The sequence below is a fragment of the Takifugu rubripes genome, chromosome 19 (assembly GCF_901000725.2).
Source record: "Takifugu rubripes chromosome 19, fTakRub1.2, whole genome shotgun sequence".
Lineage (NCBI taxonomy): Eukaryota > Metazoa > Chordata > Actinopteri > Tetraodontiformes > Tetraodontidae > Takifugu > Takifugu rubripes.
This window is the reverse complement of record NC_042303.1, coordinates 8930501-8952278: the sequence shown is the minus strand read 5'-3', so window position 1 is coordinate 8952278 and position 21778 is coordinate 8930501. Positions and strand designations below refer to the sequence as shown.

Sequence of the window (21778 nt, the reverse complement as noted above, 5' to 3'; positions counted from 1 at the left end):
TACTGCTGCGCAGTGTATTTTATTCTTTGCACATGCGCTTGAATGTTCATTCATATACACAACATGGCAAGTACCATACCAATTACTCTCAGAATAGTACTAACAAACAATAACTAGTCACCAGTAACTTTTATGGTCGGAACTACGCACACACACACATATACACTCACTCTTGTTTAACTAACCTTTTGCTGACGGGAATGCCCGATAACAAACCACGACGATAAAGTACATATTTCAACATCTTACAGTGCTTAGCTTCCCTTCATGACTTCGCTTATATGTTGCGACATAGTTTAACTGAAAAGAACTGTACAAATAGTACATTTTACATACCTGTGGATCCAAACACACGACACGAGAGTTGTCAGCTCACGCTACTGCTGCGCAGTGTATTTTATTCTTTGCACATGCGCAGAGCAAAAGCAGAGCATAGACTGTTTGCTTGGACCCACTGGTGTTAAAGCACCCTCTACTGGTGCAAAGTGGCAATGATTTCTGCAAACCGTATAAAGGTTCAAATATTAAAATGAAAAAGAGGGGGTGTCTGTTAACATAATAAACTATATGTGGCTATTTCAGACCCACTACACCACCACCAGTACACATTCGAAGACTAGGGTTGAGTTAATCAGGTTTTGGTTAGGCAGTTCAGGGGGAAAGCTCCAGTCAAGTTAAGCTTGCTCTATGGTTGTGCACTGTGTGAGGGGCATCTTTGTTTTGTCTCAGGTAATGTTTTAGACAATTTTGGTAGGTGGTTGTCTACTTTGTGTGTACAGTATGTCGACTGAACATGGGAATCCCCTGGTTGCTGAATTTCTGCAGCGGGCTAGCCGTAGCACTTTGGCTCAGTTTTCAAAGGTGGATTTAGTTGACTTGGCTGTGCATTTAGGGTGGGAGAAGCCTGAGCAGGTGCCTAAAAAGGCAGAGTTAAGGGAGGCGGTTGAGAAGTTGACAGTGTCATGTGGCATACTGGAACCTGAACAGAGCAAGGGGCCTGATGTGAGGCATCCCAGGGTGGCTGAGAAGTTGTCGTTTGATCAGTATATGCAATTGGAAAGAGAGAAAGCTATGTTGGAAAGGGAGAGGATGCAGTTTCAATTAGAGCATGAGAGGCTAAGCAGAACAGGAGCAGAAAACAAGGGAGGTGGAGAGTAAGGTAGCTTTGGAGAGAGAAAAGATCAAGCTTGAGCAGTTGAAACTTGAATTGGTTAGGGAAGGTAAGGCTAATGAATCTCTCTTAGGTGTGTCAGTGCATGCTGGTATTGATGCAGGGATTGATGTGTCTGGCAATTTGCATTTATTGCCACGATTTAATGAAAGGGATCCCGATACATTCTTTGCTTTGTTTGAAAGAGTAGCAGATAGTAGGGGTTGGCCTGATGCTGATAGGACGTTAATGCTGCAGTGTGTGTTTACAGGTAAGGCTCAGGAAGCATATTCTGCCCTTAGTTCTGTACACAGCAGGGACTATATTAAAGTAAAGGCTGCAGTGCTAAAAGCTTATGAATTGGTTCCTGAAGTGTACAGGCAGAGGTTTAGGAGCTGGAAGAAAGGGGACAGGCAAACTCATGTGGAGTTTGCTCGTGAGATCGCTGCACACTTTGCACGTTGGTGTTCTGCCTCTGAAGTGAATGACTATGACGGCTTGAGTAATTTGATTGTGTTAGAGCAGTTTAAAAATTCTGTCCCACACCAGGTTGCACTGCACATTAATGAGGGTAAGGTCAAGACAGCTTCAGAAGCTGCAGTTCTTGCTGATGAGTATATGTTGACTCATGGTAGTCGTTCAGACTGGTCCAGAGCTCCGAAAAAATTTGGTAAGTTGGGGCCAGTCAAGTTTGAAGAGACCAATCAGGGGTCACAAGCTAATGTCAGGTGTGTACCAGGAGCAGATGGAAAATTTGATTCAGGGAAAGTGTGTTTTTCTTGTAAAAACAAGGGCCACTGGAAGGGAGAGCGTCCAATCGTCAGCATAGATAAAAGACCAGCTCAGTCAAGTGTGTATGTGAAATCTGCTGGTCTGGCAACTTCTGGGGCTCATGTTCAGTGTGGGGAGTTACTTGAACCACCACCAGAGGAAGTGTCAAAAGGTGTGGATGAAATCTATGCTCCTTTCATGTCAACTGGGTTTGTGTCTCTAGGTGACAGTGACAGTGGGGGGTGATGGCCCTGGCCAACATTAGGGCACGGTGGTTTCTCCTTGTGTGTGGTTGGGTGTTCTGGCTGTGTTTCAGCAGGTTTGGCTCCCTCTGCTGAAGGTGCTGGGCGTGGAGATGGTGTGGCTCCCTGATTGGCCTGCACCTCAAGGAAGGGCTTAAAAGAGGCTCTGAACTTCCTGCTCGTGCTCTCCCTGGGTTGCAGCCGTGACCTGCCACATGGCCTTTTTCTTTTTTGTTTTTTAACTAGAATAAAACCTCTCTGAAAATGCAAGGTGCTGCTTGGATTTCCCCTTTTCTTATTTACTTGTTGTGATCTTCACGAGCTGATCATAACAAACAATTTCAATTATTCTACTCATAATATTTAAAGCTATAACTTTTTGATCAACCTTTTGGTAACTAAACAATAATTTAGAAAACCCATGCGTCATTTAAAAAAAAAAAGTCATTCAAGAGTTCACATTCTTTACGTATCTCTGGTATTTTAACATTATCAAACAACGCGCTACACATTAATCTCTTAAACCACAAAGGCAACAATATGTAAAGCTACAGATTGCATTAAAAGAGGTATGATTGTGAGTTTGGACTCGTGCGGTGAGTCCTCCAGCCCTCCTTGTCATTCCACTCCACTGCCAGGCTCTCGTGTTCATTCCCACATTTGACCTGTGCACATTCAGAATATCAATGCATTCATGCAGGAAGTGGTGCAGGCATTGAACAAGAAATCAGGAAATTAGTCAATGTTTCAACCCATGTTTGTGATTGATATCACAGAATTTGAAGGTGAAAGCATGTATACCTAGCGTCCGCTTTGACTCTAAATGCTCTTCTAGTGATTCATAAAATTGTAACTGCAGTTGAAGGCACTCTCACAGGTTGGTTTGTTTTTTTCATCCACCTGAAGATAAAGTTCAAGTTGATTTAAATCTCTTAAGGATATATCAAGCGCTTGTGCTGGAAGCATTTCTTAGTTGTTGAATGCAAACTATCCTTGGACTAAGAGAGCAAACACTCCAAGTGGCCAGGATGTCAGATATTCACAGTGACATGATGGTGGCTAATAAGGTGCTACAGGCAAACGTGCGTCTGTGGCAGCATCCTATGGACTGTACACGGGACACGGAACTACTGTATGTACATACTAATGAGAACTGGTTTATACACACGGCAGCATTTCTAGAGATTTGATATGACCAACACAAATATTAACTCAGTCTATAGAAACACAGCATAAATCAAGAGTACATTATATACATCTGATGGGATTGATGATTCATATACTGATATAAAGCTTGGACTAATTGTACATCTTTTCGCATACCATTACCATTGTTCTGCATTTAAGTATGGACATGAGGTATGCGAGAGGAAATTAAACACCTGTCTATAGATGAGTATGTACATATGGTTAAGTTCATGCTCCTTCAATGTATATACAGGATACAATATGAACATATGAACTTTTTTTTTTTGGTACTGCATTTGGAAGACAAAGTGCTACTCAAATTAAAGCGTCCTTGTTTTGCGGTTGCCCGGCTGATATGATGCAGCGTCCTGGGTAGGAAAGGCCAAATGTTGCACTGGAAGGGAGGGAAGGAACCTGTGACCCTGGGTGACAGAGAGAGGAGATGACAGGGCCCTGAATGCAGCAGCAGTAACAGCAGGCGGCGGCTGGAAACACGGCTGGGGCCCTGAGGAGGGGATGGCTGCCACTGTTGAGCCAAAGTGGTCATGTTGCAACAGGGGAAGAGCGCAGGCCTGTGGACCTAGTGCTGCCAGTGATGATGCCTTAAGGTTACATAACAGGCAAACATTAATCAGTAACTGGATTTATACAGTACAAACAATTATTCCGGTAAATACACCGACTGTGCTGAGAGTGTGATCTACAGGTAGAATCTGGAGGTAATGATTGGATTTCGGTAGCAGTGTAACATCCAGTGCTTCAGCTACATGCAGGTTTTTAATTAAAGACCGATTAACACTTAAAATTATTTTATTTGAGTGTAACACAAACTAGCTGCTTTAGATCAACTGCATGCATGTAGCCATCCTGTTGTGGTTCAGTTCTTGAACGTGATTCGGGAACGGCAGCCAGGGTCGGACCTCAATTCACCTCCCAGGCGTGGAAGGCGTTCTGCCAGGCCCTGGGAACCACCTCCAGCTTCACCTCGGGTTACCACCCCCAGTCCAACGGGCAGACGGAACGAGCTAACCAGAGTTTGGAGGCATCCCTGCGTTGTGTGGTCTCCCGCCTCCCGTCCTCCTGGGCCTCACGTCTACCCTGGGTGGAGTACGCCAACAACTCTCTCGTCAGTGCAGCAACCGGTCTGTCTCCCTTTATGGTCAACCATGGCTACCAACCTCCTCTGTTCCCCAGCCAAGAGGCTGACGCGGCGGTACCCTCGGTCCGAGCCCAGTTCCGCCGGATCAGACAGGTGTGGCGGGAGACTCGAGCCACACTGGACAGGACAGCGGAGCGTAACAGACGCCTGGCGGACCGCCACCGAGCACCGGTGCCCAATTACCAAGTGGGTCAGCAAGTGTGGCTCTTATCCCGCGACCTCCCCCTCCAGACTGATTCCAGAAAACTCGCCCCCAAGTACATCGGCCCTTACCCCGTGGACAAAATCATTAACCCTTGTGCAGTCCGTCTCCGCCTCCCAGCTTCACTGAACATCCACCCAGTGTTTCATGTTTCCCTCCTCAAGCCCGTTGCTGAAAGCCCCCACCAACCTCCTGAGTCACCACCGCGCCCCCCCCTCCGCGCCTTGTCGAAGGCCATCCGGACTACACGGTCAACAAGATTTTGGATGTACGCAGGCGGGGAAGGGGATTCCAGTATTTGGTCGACTGGGAGGGGTACGCCCGGAGGAGCGCTCCTGGATTGGGCGCTCCCTCATTCTAGACCTGCAACTGTTGAGGGATTTTTATCGCAGATTCCCAGATAAGCCGTGTAGGACGCCAGGAGGCGTCCATTGAGGGGGGGAGGGGGGGGGGGGGGACTGTTGTGGTTCGGTTCTTGAACGTGACTCGGGAACGGCAGCCAGGGGCGGGCCGATCCCTGGGGAGCGCTGAGCCGCTGACGCAGCTGCAGCTCATTGCCTTGATTCGGCGGCTACTTAAGCTCCCCTCTCTTTGCCTCCGGTGCCGGATCGTTGTTTCGCCACAGCGTCCAGCTCCCAACCTCTGTGATCGCCAGTTTTTCGCCTCCTGTTTTCCGTGTTTACTTCCAGCGTGTGAGTTTGTTCCAGTGCCTCGTCACTGCGTTTCGTTGGTACTTTTTCTCGACGTTTTTTTCCCTTTATGGTGATTTTTAGTTCGTAGATTTTCTGTTGTTACTTTGATTGATTCCTTCGTGTTGCACCTTTTTGTTATCAATAAAGAGCCGTTTCTTCTACTCTGCATCTGGGTCCAGGCCTCCTTGACTGTCCATAACACATCCACCCTTATCATCTACGATTGTCGTGTATTTTTCCATGCATTTGAAAGGTGAATGTCATGACACGCACCTCTGAATCGTCCGTGTGTTTGTGGCACAACCTGGTCCAAAAGGTTCCTGCCTGCTGATGCTCAGCGAGTTGCTGCGCGGCATCTGGGTGACAATCAAAATCTCATCTCAAATGTGATCATTTCAGACGTTACCTTTTGTGTTACTTGCTTCTTTGCTGTATTCCAGCCTGAATTGTATTTAATGTTTTTGGAGGTTTCCTGATTGATCTTCATCTCCAGGTCTATTGCCATGCACAGCGTGCACGGCGCTCTGTCCTTACAGCACAGCTTGAAATGTGGGGTCACATTGAAGACGTTTACTGTTTCACTGTTTGCAAGACTTGGAGACATCTCGTCCTTCATGGTGCAGCCTGTTTGGCAGATAAACTGGCTGACTGAGGCAGTTATAATCCTTTAAACATTCTTGATGATTTAATTTATAACAAGAAACAAGATCTGACATATCAATACTGTTTATTGGTTTGTGTTAGGTTCAAACAACCTGAAACATGAGAAAAACAAATGAGGCAAAAACAACAGTTTTGAATTTTACTTGCAAGGAGAACGTACAGATGTGCTCAGTTACAGATCTCCAGCATATTCTGACGCACACCTCCCGCCATCCTTCTTTTATTGAGATTAGGAGGTCCCTAGTTACACAGAATTCAAATGTGTCTAAGGGAGGAGAAAACACAAGATAGCAGGTCCCAAACAAAGCAAAAGACTGTAAATCATAATGGTGAGATTATACATAGGTCTTCACTGATTTGATTAGCTTAGCTCGCACACAGCACATTCTTCCATATCAGACAGAATAAAAGAACACCTCCTGGGTCAGGCTCTGCAGCTCTATCTCCAGTCAATGTCACTTCTCCACAGCAGCTGCATTTCTGTCGCCCTTGACCAGAGAAGTTCAAGTTGACACATCAAGCATCATGAACATTAAGCATTAACAAATAATAAGAAACAGTAATGAGAATCAATATAACAAGAATAAAGAATATAACAAGGTAAAAGCAAATAAGAGATAACTTTAATATAATGGATCTAACAGTTTGTGATCACACAGAGTAATTTCCATGATGTTTCATGTTTTTAAGTTAAAGCTCTGCGACAGTGAGCTGGTGCAGCGGCTTCCGCAGGGCGTCCTCAACAGACGTGAACCAGCAGTCGATCACTTGGGGAGAGGTTAGGCTGTAATCCAGAACTGTCATCCTACAGAAAGCAATAGGAATCAGTAAATAATCAGTTTAGCATTTAAGCAGTCGCATTTGACAAACGCACCTGGTAGCTTCGATCTCCTGGTTGTCGATCTTGAGCTTTTTTGGAAGCTGCTGCAGCTCCTCGTAATCCACAGGCTGCAGAGCTGAGAACACAAGCAGCGTTACAGGAGGCACCAACACGATCTCATTAAAGAATAAAGAAGTAAAAAGCTTTTCTATCCACTTACCTAAAATTCCCGTCACACTGCTGTCTGAAGGCCTCTGTCTCAAAACTGGCCAGAGGAATTCTTTACCCTCAAGCAGGTGGATCAGGATGACAATGCGGACGTCTCCGATCATAATGTCCACTTCCTTGTCCCTCCTGATCACCGTGGCACTAGAAGGAGATTCACATCACCGTGTGGAGATAAAGTTAGAGGCAGCTTATAAAGTTGTCAAACAGGATAACAAAAGTCAAGTTGCCAGTTTGATCCTCTTTGCTTTGGTGACCTGGAGGATTGAGAACTTCCACCAACACCAGAGTAAGAGTAGGTAGAATCTATGCGCCTGTTAGTCAGTGATGACATCGAGGCTTCCCTTCAGAGTAAATGTGCTTCCAATAATAATGAGCAACACCTTCCAACAGTGAAGCTTTCCTCTCCGGTGTGCCGAGTTTCCGTTTCCCCCTCCCGCACCATGATTTGTCTGCTCTCCACCTCGATGTGGAGGTCCCCCTTGAGGTGGATGACAATTGTGCTGAATCCTTTGTGAGCTTCTGAGTTCAGCTCCCCGTTTATAGACAGCTCTGGCGAGGGAGAACAAACAAACACATCTATTTATTCCTTCAGAATCCCGGGCCATCACTTCCACGATGACGGAAAGAAAGAAAACGGAAGGGTCAAAGATCCGATTGAAAAACCGAGGCAGTACCCACCGATGTTGGGATAGTGCAGCAGCTTCAGGCGACTGACGGGAATATCGAAGCAGAGAGGAACAGAGCCGTCTGTGGGATTCCATATGAACCTGTGCATGGCAGGAGCTGCAGCGACACACAACAGCGCAGACGTGCATGTCTGTGATGTAGCATCACGGATGCTCGACTATCTGGGATGTTATTTTTACTAATGCATTAAATATTTCCATCATTTTAGACGCGCATCTGTTGTAGCTCTCGACTCCCTCGCACAAATATGACTAACGCTACGCAAATAAAATACTGTATTTTTACTTGTTTGTCATGTTTTTGTTTTATTTATTTTTTTATTTTTTGTAACTGTAGTCTATAGATAACACATACATTTTTTAAAAAAAGAATTTATATCAGCTATGAAAAGAACCCCAAAATTCCCCTACCTGGAGTTGTTGTGGGCACTTTTGTGGGCACTGTTGTGGGCACTACTGTGAAGAATGGGTACATGCCAGATAGATCGTAGTCATCTACATCCATATCTATTCAATCGTTTTGAGTAATCAACAATGCAGTTTAGATTAAAATATGTACATTGAAAATGTGTGACACTACAATACAGTTTAAAATCATGTTTTTAATTAACTTTGTATAAATGAGATGTTTATGAATGTCAAAACATGCAAAGCAAGAACAAACAAACAAACAAACAAACAAAAAAAGACCAATGTATGCAATTAAATACATTTCTGTATATTCTATATGTTGATTTCAGAAGGAAATAACTGTTTCTGAATGGTCACTTTTGGTCTACTAATATTCACCCAGGAAATTAAACCACAAAGCCAATTCCACGAGTTAATCAAGCGTGGAAATGAACAGGTAAAAATGATCCCACATTTGTGTTGCACAGACAGATGAATCATTGAGTTTAGCATCATACCTGGAGGAGGGGGGGGTGGATAATGTCTGATCACTGAAAAGAAAAAGACAAGATCAGTCAGTAGGAATAAAGGTGCCTCGTCTGCTCAGCTATTTGAAGACACCCTAGTTTTTACTTCTATTTGGATAAGACTTTTAGAAGAATGTAATTGCATTCAGTGGGGAGATCATAAACTATACGACTATATGTGGATATAATCTTTTTTTTTTTAATACTATCTACTTAGAGGAATTTTACGGCCTCCAAAACCAGAGTGAGGACTCACTAAACAGGATGAGACAGTTAGACCAGCAAGCTTCTCCTGGTGCTTGTTTCTCATGGCTGAGCAATCAGATCTGAATGTTTTCAAAGGTTGCCAGATTTAAGTAGCGCTGGTCAACAACAAACGCATCACACCTCTGCTGCTTTTGTGTCAGCAACAGCGCCCCCTGCTGCTGGCTATGTCCCCGTGGATTCTAACCTGACAAAACCTCTTTCAAATAAAACTGCAAAATCTTGCCTGAGGGATCCAATAGTGTCTGAAAACCAGGGACTACTGAAATAAAAAACATCTTAATCAGACCAGTCAACATCAGAAAAAAGCCCCCAGTTGAAACCATCTCAGTCAGATTGCTTATATACTGTTATAAGCAGCTCTTCCAAGCCTTTAGTGTGCGTGCGGACGTGCATAGGTTCTATGTCCCCTAAATGTGTCCGTGTGTGTTTACATATATGTTCAACTTGTTTCATAACTGACAGACATACAGACAGGCCGACAGACTGAGAAATTGATTGGTTTATGTGTCCATAGAATAATCATACCTGAATGATGTACTTGTTAGATCCATTATATTAAAGTTATCTCTTATTTGCTTTCACCTTGTTATATTCCTTATTCTTGTTATATTGATTCTCATTACTTAATGTTTCTTATTATTTGCTAATGCTTAATGTTCATGATGCTTGGTATGTCACCTCGAACTTCTCTGGTCAAGGGCGACAGAAATGCGGCGGCTGTTGGAGAAGTGACATTGACTGGAGACAGAGCTGCAGAACATGACACAGTAGATGTTCTCTTAATCTGTCTGATATAGAAGAATGTGCTGTCTGTGTGCTAAGCTAATCAAATCAGTGAAGACCTATGTATAATCTCACCATTATGATTTACAGTCTCTTGCTCTGTTTGAGACCTGCTATCTTGTGTTTTCCCCCTCCCTTAGACACATTTGACTTCTGTAACTAGGAACCTCCTAATTCCAATAAAAGAAGGATGGCGGGAGGTGTGCGTCAGAACGTGTTGGAGATCTGTAACTGAGCACATCTCTCCGTTCTCCTTGCAAGTAAAATTCTAAACTGTTGTCTTTGCCTCATTTGTGTTTCTCGTGTTTCAGGTTGTTTGAACCTAACAGTACTCCACCCCCAAATCCAGCACCAGCAGGAATTGCTGTTATTAAAAACAGGAATTGTTTTTAGTAGTTTTCATTAGTACTTGTATAAGAATGAGCAGGGAATAATTCTTTTCATTACGTAAAATAAATAAATCACGGATATTTTTAGAACTCTTTTGTGTGTGTGTGTTGTGTGTGTGTGTGTGTGTGTGTGCGTGCGTGCGCCCATGCGTGCGTGAGTGCGTGCGACTGTTCTATCGCTCAGGCCGTGTGCAGATTTTAAAATCCTAATAACAAAGTAGGGTACAAATGCTACAAAAGGGGTATTTATCCAAGCACCTGGGTGACGAAGCCCTACATTCCTAGACTTCCAGATGTATATATTCCAGGTTATATGTCAAAATTTTGTGTGTGTGTTTGTGTGTGTGTGTGTGTGTGTGTGTGTGTGTGTGTGTGTGTTATATGTGGAATATATAGGCACAATTAAATAAAATTGAGGCAGACATAGATAGATAGATAGATAGATAGATAGATAGATAGATAGATAGATAGATAGATAGATAGATAGATAGATAGATAGATAGATAGATAGATAGATAGATAGATAGATAGATAGATAGATAGATAGATAGATAGATATTATACCTGGAGAATGAGCAGGGAATAATTCCTGAGATAGTGAAAACTAGGTTTTCATTTCATTTTCATTTTATTGTCCTGAGGTTATATATTTCTGAATGTCAAAATTGTGTGTGTGTGTGTGTGTGTGTGTGTGTGTGTGTGTGTGTGTGTGTGTGTGTGTGTGTGTGTGTGTGTGTGTGTGTGTGTGTGTGTGTGGAAATGAACAGGTAAAAATGATCCCACATTTGTGTTGCACAGACAGATGAAACATTGAGTTTAGCATCATACCTGGCGGACGGGGGGGTCGATAATGACTGATCACTGAAAAGAAAAAGACAAGATCAGTCAGTAGGAATAAAGGTGCCTCGTCTGCTCAGCTATTTGAAGACACCCTAGTTTTTACTTCTATTTGGATAAGACTTTCAGAAGAATGTAATTACATTCAGTGGGGAGATCATAAACTATACGACTATATGTGTATATAATCTATTTTTTTTTAATACTACCTACTTAGAGGAATTTTACGGCCTCCAAAACCAGAGTGAGGACTCACTAAACAGGATGAGACAGTTAGACCAGCAAGCTTCTCCTGGTGCTTGTTTCTCATGGCTGAGCAATCAGATCTGAATGTTTTCAAAGGTTGCCAGATTTAAGTAGCGCTGGTCAACAACAAACGCATCACACCTCTGCTGCTTTTGTGTCAGCAACAGCGCCCCCTGCTGCTGGCTATGTCCCCGTGGATTCTAACCTGACAAAACCTCTTTCAAATAAAACTGCAAAATCTTGCCTGAGGGATCCAATAGTGTCTGAAAACCAGGGACTACTGAAATAAAAAACATCTTAATCAGACCAGTCAACATCAGAAAAAAGCCCCCAGTTGAAACCATCTCAGTCGGATTGCTTATATACTGTTATAAGCAGCTCTTCCAAGCCTTTAGTGTGCGTGCGGACGTGCATAGGTTCTATGTCCCCTAAATGTGTCCGTGTGTGTTTACATATATGTTCAACTTGTTTCATAACTGACAGACATACAGACAGGCCGACAGACTGAGAAATTGATTGGTTTATGTGTCCATAGAATAATCATACCTGAATGATGTACTTGTTAGATCCATTATATTAAAGTTATCTCTTATTTGCTTTCACCTTGTTATATTCTTTATTCTTGTTATATTGATTCTCATTACTTAATGTTTCTTATTATTTGCTAATGCTTAATGTTCATGATGCTTGGTATGTCACCTCGAACTTCTCTGGTCAAGGGCGACAGAAATGCGGCGGCTGTTGGAGAAGTGACATTGACTGGAGACAGAGCTGCAGAACATGACACAGTAGATGTTCTCTTAATCTGTCTGATATAGAAGAATGTGCTGTCTGTGTGCTAAGCTAATCAAATCAGTGAAGACCTACGTATAATCTCACCATTATGATTTACAGTCTCTTGCTCTGTTTGAGACCTGCTATCTTGTGTTTTCCCCCTCCCTTAGACACATTTGACTTCTGTAACTAGGAACCTCCTAATTCCAATAAAAGAAGGATGGCGGGAGGTGTGCGTCAGAACGTGTTGGAGATCTGTAACTGAGCACATCTCTCCGTTCTCCTTGCAAGTAAAATTCTAAACTGTTGTCTTTGCCTCATTTGTGTTTCTCGTGTTTCAGGTTGTTTGAACCTAACAGTACTCCACCCCCAAATCCAGCACCAGCAGGAATTGCTGTTATTAAAAACAGGAATTGTTTTTAGTAGTTTTCATTAGTACTTGTATAAGAATGAGCAGGGAATAATTCTTTTCATTACGTAAAATAAATAAATCACGGATATTTTTAGAACTCTTTTGTGTGTGTGTGTTGTGTGTGTGTGTGTGTGTGCGTGCGCCCATGCGTGCGTGAGTGCGTGCGACTGTTCTATCGCTCAGGCCGTGTGCAGATTTTAAAATCCTAATAACAAAGTAGGGTACAAATGCTACAAAAGGGGTATTTATCCAAGCACCTGGGTGACGAAGCCCTACATTCCTAGACTTCCAGATGTATATATTCCAGGTTATATGTCAAAATTTTGTGTGTGTGTTTGTGTGTGTGTGTGTGTGTGTGTGTTATATGTGGAATATATAGGCACAATTAAATAAAATTGAGGCAGACATAGATAGATAGATAGATAGATAGATAGATAGATAGATAGATAGATAGATAGATAGATAGATAGATAGATAGATAGACAGACAGACAGACAGACAGACAGACAGACAGATAGATAGATAGATAGATAGATAGATAGATAGATAGATAGATAGATAGATAGATAGATAGATAGATAGATAGATAGATAGATAGATAGATAGATAGATAGATAGATAGATAGATAGATAGATATTATACCTGGAGAATGAGCAGGGAATAATTCCTGAGATAGTGAAAACTAGGTTTTCATTTCATTTTCATTTTATTGTCCTGAGGTTATATATTTCTGAATGTCAAAATTGTGTGTGTGTGTGTGTGTGTGTGTGTGTGTGTGTGTGTGTGTGTGTGTGTGTGTGTGTGTGTGTGTGTGTGTGTGTGGAAATGAACAGGTAAAAATGATCCCACATTTGTGTTGCACAGACAGATGAATCATTGAGTTTAGCATCATACCTGGCAGACGGGGGGGTCGATAATGTCTGATCACTGAAAAGAAAAAGACAAGATCAGTCAGTAGGAATAAAGGTGCCTCGTCTGCTCAGCTATTTGAAGACACCCTAGTTTTTACTTCTATTTGGATAAGACTTTCAGAAGAATGTAATTACATTCAGTGGGGAGATCATAAACTATACGACTATATGTGTATATAATCTATTTTTTTTTAATACTACCTACTTAGAGGAATTTTACGGCCTCCAAAACCAGAGTGAGGACTCACTAAACAGGATGAGACAGTTAGACCAGCAAGCTTCTCCTGGTGCTTGTTTCTCATGGCTGAGCAATCAGATCTGAATGTTTTCAAAGGTTGCCAGATTTAAGTAGCGCTGGTCAACAACAAACGCATCACACCTCTGCTGCTTTTGTGTCAGCAACAGCGCCCCCTGCTGCTGGCTATGTCCCCGTGGATTCTAACCTGACAAAACCTCTTTCAAATAAAACTGCAAAATCTTGCCTGAGGGATCCAATAGTGTCTGAAAACCAGGGACTACTGAAATAAAAAACATCTTAATCAGACCAGTCAACATCAGAAAAAAGCCCCCAGTTGAAACCATCTCAGTCGGATTGCTTATATACTGTTATAAGCAGCTCTTCCAAGCCTTTAGTGTGCGTGCGGACGTGCATAGGTTCTATGTCCCCTAAATGTGTCCGTGTGTGTTTACATATATGTTCAACTTGTTTCATAACTGACAGACATACAGACAGGCCGACAGACTGAGAAATTGATTGGTTTATGTGTCCATAGAATAATCATACCTGGATGATGTACTCCTGAATAAGCAGGGAATAATTCCTGAGATGGTGAAAACTAGGTTTTCATTTCATTTTCATTTCATTGTCCTGAGGTTATATATTTCTGAATGTCAAAATTTTGTGTGTGTGTGTGTGTGTGTGTGTGTGTGTGTGCGTGTGTGTGTGTGTGTGTGTGTGTAAATGAACAGGTAAAAATGATCCCACATTTGTCTTGCACAGACAGATGAATCATTGAGTTTCGCATAGGGGGGCGTAGACGACGTCTGGTCACTGAAAAGAAAAAGACAAGCTCAGTCAGTAGGAATAAAGGTGCCTCGTCTGCTCAGCTATTTGAAGACACCCTAGTTTTTAATTCTATTTGGATAAGACTTTTAGAAGAATGTAATTACATTCAGTGGGGAGTTCATAAACTATACGACTATATGTGGATATAATCTTTTTTTTTAATACTACCTACTTAGAGGAATTTTACGGCCTCCAAAACCAGAGTGAGGACTCACTAAACAGGATGAGACAGTTAGACCAGCAAGCTTCTCCTGGTGCTTGTTTCTCATGGCTGAGCAATCAGATCTGAATGTTTTCAAAGGTTGCCAGATTTAAGTAGCGCTGGTCAACAACAAACGCATCACACCTCTGCTGCTTTTGTGTCAGCAACAGCGTCCCCTGCTGCTGGCTATGTCCCCGTGGATTCTAACCTGACAAAACCTCTTTCAAATAAAACTGCAAAATCTTGCCTGAGGGATCCAATAGTGTCTGAAAATATATATAATATAAGAATGAGCAGGGAATAATTCCTGAGATGGTGAAAACTAGGTTTTCATTTCATTTTCATTTCATTGTCCTGAGGTATACTGTATATATATATATTTCTGAATGTCAAAATGTGTGTGTGTGTGTGTGTGTGTGTGTGTGTGTGTGTGTGTGTGTGTGTGTGTGTGTGTGTGTGTGTGTGTGCCAAAACAGTCCTACCTGCTCCTGGCTGTATTCCAAGCTCAAAACCAGGTCCTGAAATTAAAAAGATCCTTTAGACCACACACAGGCAGACACACACACACACACACACACACACACACACACACAGACATATACACAGAAATATAGTTTCTTGGTTACAAATAACTAGTTTATATGTTGCCACAATAACATCCATGCCTGAAGGACGCCATCTTAACCTGTGACCAGACGTAGAAAATTAAAGCTGGTCAGGAATAACTCCCTGTTTGTTTGTTGTTGCATGTAAATATAATATTTTACCTTCTTTTGGTTTGTCCAGCACATCTGCGTCCTCTCCCTGTGGCTTGGTGACCACCATGGATGTGAGCGGGGTCACAAAGCCGTACCGTAGTGACAGTTTCAGGGCCTCATTCTTTGCGTCTTCCTTCTCAGAGCCAGACAGTTGCAGCCTATGTCACACGTGTTTGCATGAAAACACACGCTACCGTTAATTTCACTGCACTTTCGCACTCGCACAATTCAACTGAGGAGGAAGTTGCTAAGCTTTGAACTTGTTTGCCAGCTGTGATCACTCACTCTCTCTCCAGGAGCTGTTTCACGGTGAGATGGGCCCAGATTCGCTGCATTTGGCTGTCAGACGCCGTGTCGCCCGTCTCCACGGTGACATTTGTGTCAGCAAACACCACTCTTCTGTTGTTCTGCCGTAGCACACAGTTCTGTGAGCCTACAACACGTTAACAAGATCCCAGCTGATAAGCACCATTGACACGTCCTCACTGAAATAGCCAAGACTTGCGGTGTGAAGGTCTCCACGCCGTTGTCAGAGATCTCTCCGGCCACCACAATCTCAGATCCTTGGTAGTACTGGCTGAAGTTTGTCTTTGTCAGATTGCTGCCACCAATATAAACCATTGTCACATCTGTCAGCAGAGGAGTGGCCACCTCGTTGTAGAAATCCTGTTGCCAAATGAAATGGATGCAGTGTGTTTATCTCACGTCCCCACAAAGATCAACTTTAACCAGTCCATCAAGTCTGCATTGGGAGGAAGCGATTTAGGACACCTTCAGCTGTAAATCAGCGTCAGAGTCTTCATAAATCCTCCGCGCCACACCGTTGTTTTGCAGCGACATTTTTTCGAGGAACTCGAAATCGACGTCGAAGCCAAAGCCCAGACAGTAAAGTGGGAATTTGTCCGCAATGGCTTTCCTTACGTTTGACTGGATCCGTTCAAGGTTCGTTTCACCTGCAAAGACAAAATTGTGCTTCTTTTTTCTCTTTTAAGGAAACGGCAAAGTTACTTTGTGTCTTTAGTGGTATTAAATTCAGGGCAGCCGGGATACCAACTGGTTTGAGTGAAAGGGATTTTAATGGTGTGCTGTAAAGCCTTTAAACCTGAAGGAACACGATGATGATAAAGTAAAGTGAAGGTCTTGTTTGTGTAACCATGTTGGTGTTTTGGAACCTGTTGTTGGATCTCCATCGGTGAGAAGAATGAGGATGGAGGCTGAGCCCTGTCTGGGATGTGCATTCAACATATCTGCTCCCTTCAGAACGGCTGCATTGATGTCAGTGGCTGGAATGAGCAAAGGAGGGGAGAGGTGGGGGGAGAAGCCACTGTTGATGTTTTGCAGCTTTCAAACACTCCTAAAAGTGGGAATATACCAGAGCCCTCACCTCCGTTGTCTTTAATATTACGTGCAAATGTTCTGGCATTTTCCAGGTTGGCTTGGTTGGCCTGGACAAGCTCACGTTTCCACTGAAATATTCGGCTATCGAAAGTGATGATGCCAAAGAAGTCGTCTTCTGCCAGGTCGTTCAGGATGCGGACTAATGCGGTTCGGGTCTGGACGGGGGGAGGATGCGGCGGTTATTTAATTCAAGAAAGAAGCCTTAAATTGATGCGAATGACTGAAAGGCTGCGGGAAAAGCGGCAGCAAAGGAGCGTCCCACCTGTTCAATTTTCCTGCCGTGCATGGAGCCACTTTGATCGATGATGAAGACAACATTCTTCGGTATGCGCGGGAGATTGGATGGAGCAAAGTGATGAACGAAGAACTTGTCCGATCTCTAGGGGGAGGGGCAAGAAAAAGTTGAGCGTGCACTTGGACAAATATATGTATTTGATATTTGGGCTGGACAGGAACTGTCAGTGCACCTTGATGTCTCCGAGAGACGTGTCCCTTTTGACATCGTACACAATGACCAGGTCTCCGTTCATCCCGTTGTCATCACAGCTGTCACATGATTTCTGCTGGTCCACTGTTGGGTAGAAATACAGCCACACCTGAAACACACGCAGGAAAGAATGGCGGTCTTATTGGTGGAACTCTGATTTTGCACGGCTGCCTTTTCTACCTGTTTCTCTGTTTTTGTTGACGTGACGGCTGTCGCCAGGTCTTTGGTGTTTAGACCTCCTTTAACCAGCCAGGAAGTGATGCCAGCGTCCTCCTTAACATGCACATCCACCTGGAGTTTGGAATTACAAGAAAGTGAGACGCTCCGACCCGTCTTCCCCTGGTTGGTTTATGCGACGGACGCACCTTGAAGTCTTTGACGGGCTGCATGGGCCTGGCGTGGATTTGCAACTCGTACAGGCCGAGCCTCCTTTTCAGCAGTTCCTCGTACGTGAGTTCAAAGGTGACTTTTTTGTGAGCAGCCACAGTTACAGAGGTCTTGAACTGTTCAAGAGTCCTCCCCACTGAACTACAAAGAGGGGCAATGTGGATATTCTTACGTTTCTCCACTACAAACATCTTAAAATCTTCATCTTAAAAGAAAAGCCATGACGGAACTGATGTACCTGATGATCCCTGCACTTTGACCCTGGGATACAGCTCCAGAGTATTGCCGCTGCGCTGTTTCCTTCTCCTTCATGATGCCATCGTACTCCTGACCATCTATAACCCTAAAATTAAAAAATCTATATTAATATTGATAATTCCAAGATCATCTAGATGATTTATTTCAGAAATTCCCCAGCATTGTAGTAACTGGGCAGCTTTGCCTTTACGTACATTTTAAATTTAGTGATGAAGGCGTTTTTGGGAATGCGGACATGGAACTCTATTTCCTTTGACTCCTCCATGCGATTTGCCACGCGGCTCCTGATGACGGTGACGGCATAGCGACTGGTCACGGTGGAGTTGATGTGGTAGCTGTAAATGTCCCAGTTATCCTAAAAATAGGAGGGATGCTTGAAAACAAGAAAAAAGCTCCCGGTTGCTTGGCTGACACCAAGGTGAGCAAAGATCAGATGATGGTGGGTGGCATCACAGGGTTCTCATTGGTGTAACTGCAGATACACCCCATTCTGTTTTTTTCCCTCCTTTTCCAACGAACCACATGATAACAAAGTGATTGCACAATCTTGTTTACAGATCATGACCGATTAGTTCAATCATTAGCAGCATCTTAGAGCTCAGATCCTCCAAACACATAAAAAAAGGAAAAGCTGGAGTCTCATCTGAGCCTCATGTGAATGTATTTTGAATGAGTGCTCAGATAAGACTCCACGTATTTATGACCGCTAAAGAAATCAGACCTAGAGCAAATGTTGGGCTAGAAAGTGTAGAAAAGAAATGCAAACCTAAATCAATGGAAACAGTAAAGTGCGCCCACACTTTGATTAATGCGTTCATTCTGATGGACAGTGAAGAAAAATCAAGCAAAATTATCAGATGAAGCAATGAGAGAAACGTCTGTGTAGATTCTCAGTCATCCAGGTCATTGTATCCAAGGTAGTTTTCTATGTCAACTGGACTGGGTTTCTTCTCTTGAAGACGTTTCACCTTCTATCCAGAAGGCTTCTTCAGTTCTGAAATCGCTGGGGAGAGAGCTTGAAAATATATAGCCCCTGTGGACCATCTGCATGCTAATGATCTGGGTGGTCACCTGAGAGTCGTTAGCAGGGTCGTTGGTCGGGTCGTTCACCTAGTTTCTGTTTAGGTGTCTCCCCTTTGTCTGCTGGATCACATGGTGGTGAGTCACTGGGTCTCCTGGAATGGTGTGAATGTTTGTTTTGCTGTTGGAAGGAGTGGAGGACTGCATTGTATGTGTATCTGTTTAAGGATGGTTTTTCCAATTTGACATGAATAGCTTCCTTGACACCCCTCTCAAACCAGCGGTCTTCTCTGGCCAGTATCCTTACTTGGCTGTCCTCGAAGGAGTGCCTGCTCTCCTTTTGGTGTAAGTGGACTGCTGAGTCCTGACCTGAAGAGGTGGCGCGTCTGTGTTGTGCCATTCTTCTGTGGAGAGGTTGTTTGGTTTCCCCAATGTACAGTTCCTTGCATTCCTCCTGGCACTGTACAGCATAAACAACATTACTTTGTTTGGGTCTTGGTGTCTTGTCCTTTGGGTGTACCAGTCTCTGTCTGAGAGTGTTGCTGGGTTTGAAATGAACCGGTATGTCGTGTTTCTGGAGGATCCTCCTAAACTTCTCCGAGACTCCGGACAGGTAGGGGATCGAAACGCTGCGGCGTTTGTTTCTCTCCTCCTCTCATTTGCTGGGGTCTCGCTTTCTTGAGGTTTTGGTGAAGGCCCAGTTTGAGTAGCCGCATGTTTTGAGAGCTGTCTTAATGTGGTCCTGTTCCTTCTTTCTGCCTTGGGACGTGGTGGGTATTTCTCTGGCCCGGTGTTGGAGAGTACTGATCACTCCCAACTTGTGTTCCAGTGGGTGGTGAGAGTCAAACTGAAGGTACTGGTCGGTATGTGTAGGTTTTCTGTAGACTTCGATGGTGAGATTTCTGTCCTCAGTGATCTTGACTGCGCAGTCCAGAAAGGCCAGACTGCTTCCTTTTGTATCTTCCCGGGTGAATTTTTCATGCTGGTCCTTTTTGTTGAGGTGATCGGAGAACGCTTTCAATTCTTGTGTTTGAATTTTGACCCAGGTGTCGTCCACATACCTGAACCAGTGACTTTGGCGCAGTTCCTGTGAAGGATGTCAGGGCCTGGGATTCCACCTTCTCCATGTATAGATTGGCAACTATGGGGGATACTGGTGAGTCCATGGCACAGCCATGTTTCTGCCTGTAGAAGCCTTCTCTGTACTGGAAATAGGTGGTGTTCAAACACAGGTCCAGCATGGTGCAGATTTGGGCCGGTGTTAAGGTTGTTCTTTCTGGAAGATTCTTGTCCAATAGAAGGTGCTTGTGGATGGTGTCTATGGCACTGGCGGTGGGGATGCACGTGAAGAGTGACGTGACATCATAAGATACCATAGTCTCTTCTGGAAGTAGTGTGAGTCCACTGACTTTTTGAGCAAAGTCTTGGGAGTTTTTGATGTGGTGTGGAGTGTTGCCAACCATGGGAGACAAGATGTAGGCCAAGTATTTGGAAATGTTGTATGTTACAGAATTGATGCTACTTACTATGGGTCTGAGAGGGGTCCCTGGTTTGTGGATCTTGGGCAATCCATATATGCAAGGGATGGTTTCTCCTGGATATAGACAGAAGTATTGTGGTCTGTCGATGGCTTTATCCTTTTCCAGTTTCTGTAGTAAGTCTACCACATTCTTCTTGTATGAGTTGGTGGGGTCTCGCTTGAGTTTCTCATATGTAGCGGTGTCTGTCAGGAGACTGATTATTTTGGTGTCATAGTCAGTGGTATTGAGTAAGACCATGCACCTACCTTTGTCAGCTGGTAAGATGGTGATGTTCTTGTCCTTGGCTAAGGATGCAATGGCTCTTTTTTCCTTATTAGTGATATTGGAGGTTGGAGGTTTTGCACTAGCTAAAGCAGCTGTTACCTTAAGTCTAAACTGTTCTGCTTCTGCTTCCGGGAGTTTGTTGTTTCTGATGGCTGTCTCAGTGGCTGTGATGAGTTCGACAGTCGGTACCTCTTCAGGGGTGACTGAAAAATTCAGACCTTTGGAAAGCACTTCCTCTTCGGTTTGTGTAAGCTCCCTGTCTGATAGGTTTTTTACCCATTTCTCCCGTTGTGCGTCAGACAGGGATGTGTCCTGTTTTTCTGTCATGGAGAAGGGGTTGGTTCCGCTGGGGTTGTGTTTTGCCAGTAGGGTGGTGAATTTTCGCATCTGACGTTCCTTGGTCCTGGTGTGTTGGGTGTACTGAATCCTGGAAACAAGTTTGGCTATTTCTTCCATCACTTCAGAGGGGAGCAGTAGGTGTATTTCCTCCTTTCTTTTGTCTAGCTTGGCTTCCAGGGTATTTATGGTAAAATGGATTTGTCTGATCCTTTCATTGAGTAAACGTTTTTCCGTCATGTGAGGAATTACCTGGGCTGTGTCCTTTTACCGTTGATCTGATGCATACACAGGTGGGAGTCATCTTCTGCTGTCGACATCTGAGGTTGAAGCAGAGGTGGTTCTTAAAGTCCGCTAACTTCTTGGCTGTTTTCTCAAGCTCTCGCACCAAACAAAGGGTATCTTTCCCAAAATGTGATGCAAGATGTCTGTGTAGATTCTCAGTCATCCAGGTCCAGGTATACCTTGGATACAATGAGAGAAACATTTCATGCAGTGCGGCGCCCTTCTTCTCACCTTGATCGGTAGCGCTGCGACCACCGCCAGCAGCAGCCCATAGAGGCTGAGTCGCACTGCTGCTCTCGCCATGACAGCCTCCCAGAATAAAAGTGCAACTCAGGTGAGTGATGCCCTCTTTTAAAGTCGGGAGGACAACATCGTGCAAACAGACCGGGGGGGTCGGGGGGATAGTTGAGGGCAAACTCCTCTTGTGGCAAAAGGCCG

General features: G+C 43.8%; 1 protein-coding gene across 3 annotated transcripts; it reads right to left on the bottom strand.

Moving 5' to 3' along the window:
• Positions 1-6755: 6755 nt before the first annotated feature.
• LOC115247000 (inter alpha-trypsin inhibitor, heavy chain 4-like) lies at positions 6756-21723 on the bottom strand. Of its 3 annotated transcripts, none has more exons than XM_029827355.1 (24): positions 21572-21723; positions 18089-18249; positions 17875-17979; positions 17615-17777; positions 17430-17540; positions 17230-17358; positions 17025-17141; positions 16749-16917; positions 16537-16647; positions 16136-16317; positions 15851-16030; positions 15650-15771; positions 15374-15522; positions 15089-15124; positions 14324-14389; positions 13322-13354; positions 10986-11018; positions 8710-8742; positions 8213-8308; positions 7794-7898; positions 7496-7691; positions 7108-7256; positions 6942-7023; positions 6756-6872 (listed from the first exon to the last, which is right to left on the bottom strand). In XM_029827355.1, exons 1-24 carry the CDS (start codon positions 21641-21643, stop codon positions 6758-6760), a joined length of 2715 nt encoding a protein of 904 aa, XP_029683215.1. In that variant the 5' UTR covers positions 21644-21723; the 3' UTR covers positions 6756-6757. The 3 variants fall into 3 exon arrangements, with proteins under 3 accessions (XP_029683215.1, XP_029683216.1, XP_029683217.1); XM_029827356.1 differs by having other exon boundaries at positions 7496-7664; positions 21572-21722; XM_029827357.1 differs by lacking the exon at positions 13322-13354 and having other exon boundaries at positions 21572-21722.
• Between the last annotated feature and the right edge of the window lie 55 nt (positions 21724-21778).

Coding starts and splice junctions, on each gene's coding strand:
- LOC115247000 (XM_029827355.1), bottom strand. CDS start 21,643: ATGGCGAGAGCAGCAGTGCGACTCAGCCTCTATGGGCTGCTGCTGGCG. Junction 8,309..8,709: donor TCCACCCCCCCCTCCTCCAG/GTATGATGCTAA, acceptor ACGATTGAATAG/ATATGGATGTAGATGACTAC. Junction 7,899..8,212: donor AGTGCCCACAACAACTCCAG/GTAGGGGAATTT, acceptor GTGTCGCTGCAG/CTCCTGCCATGCACAGGTTC.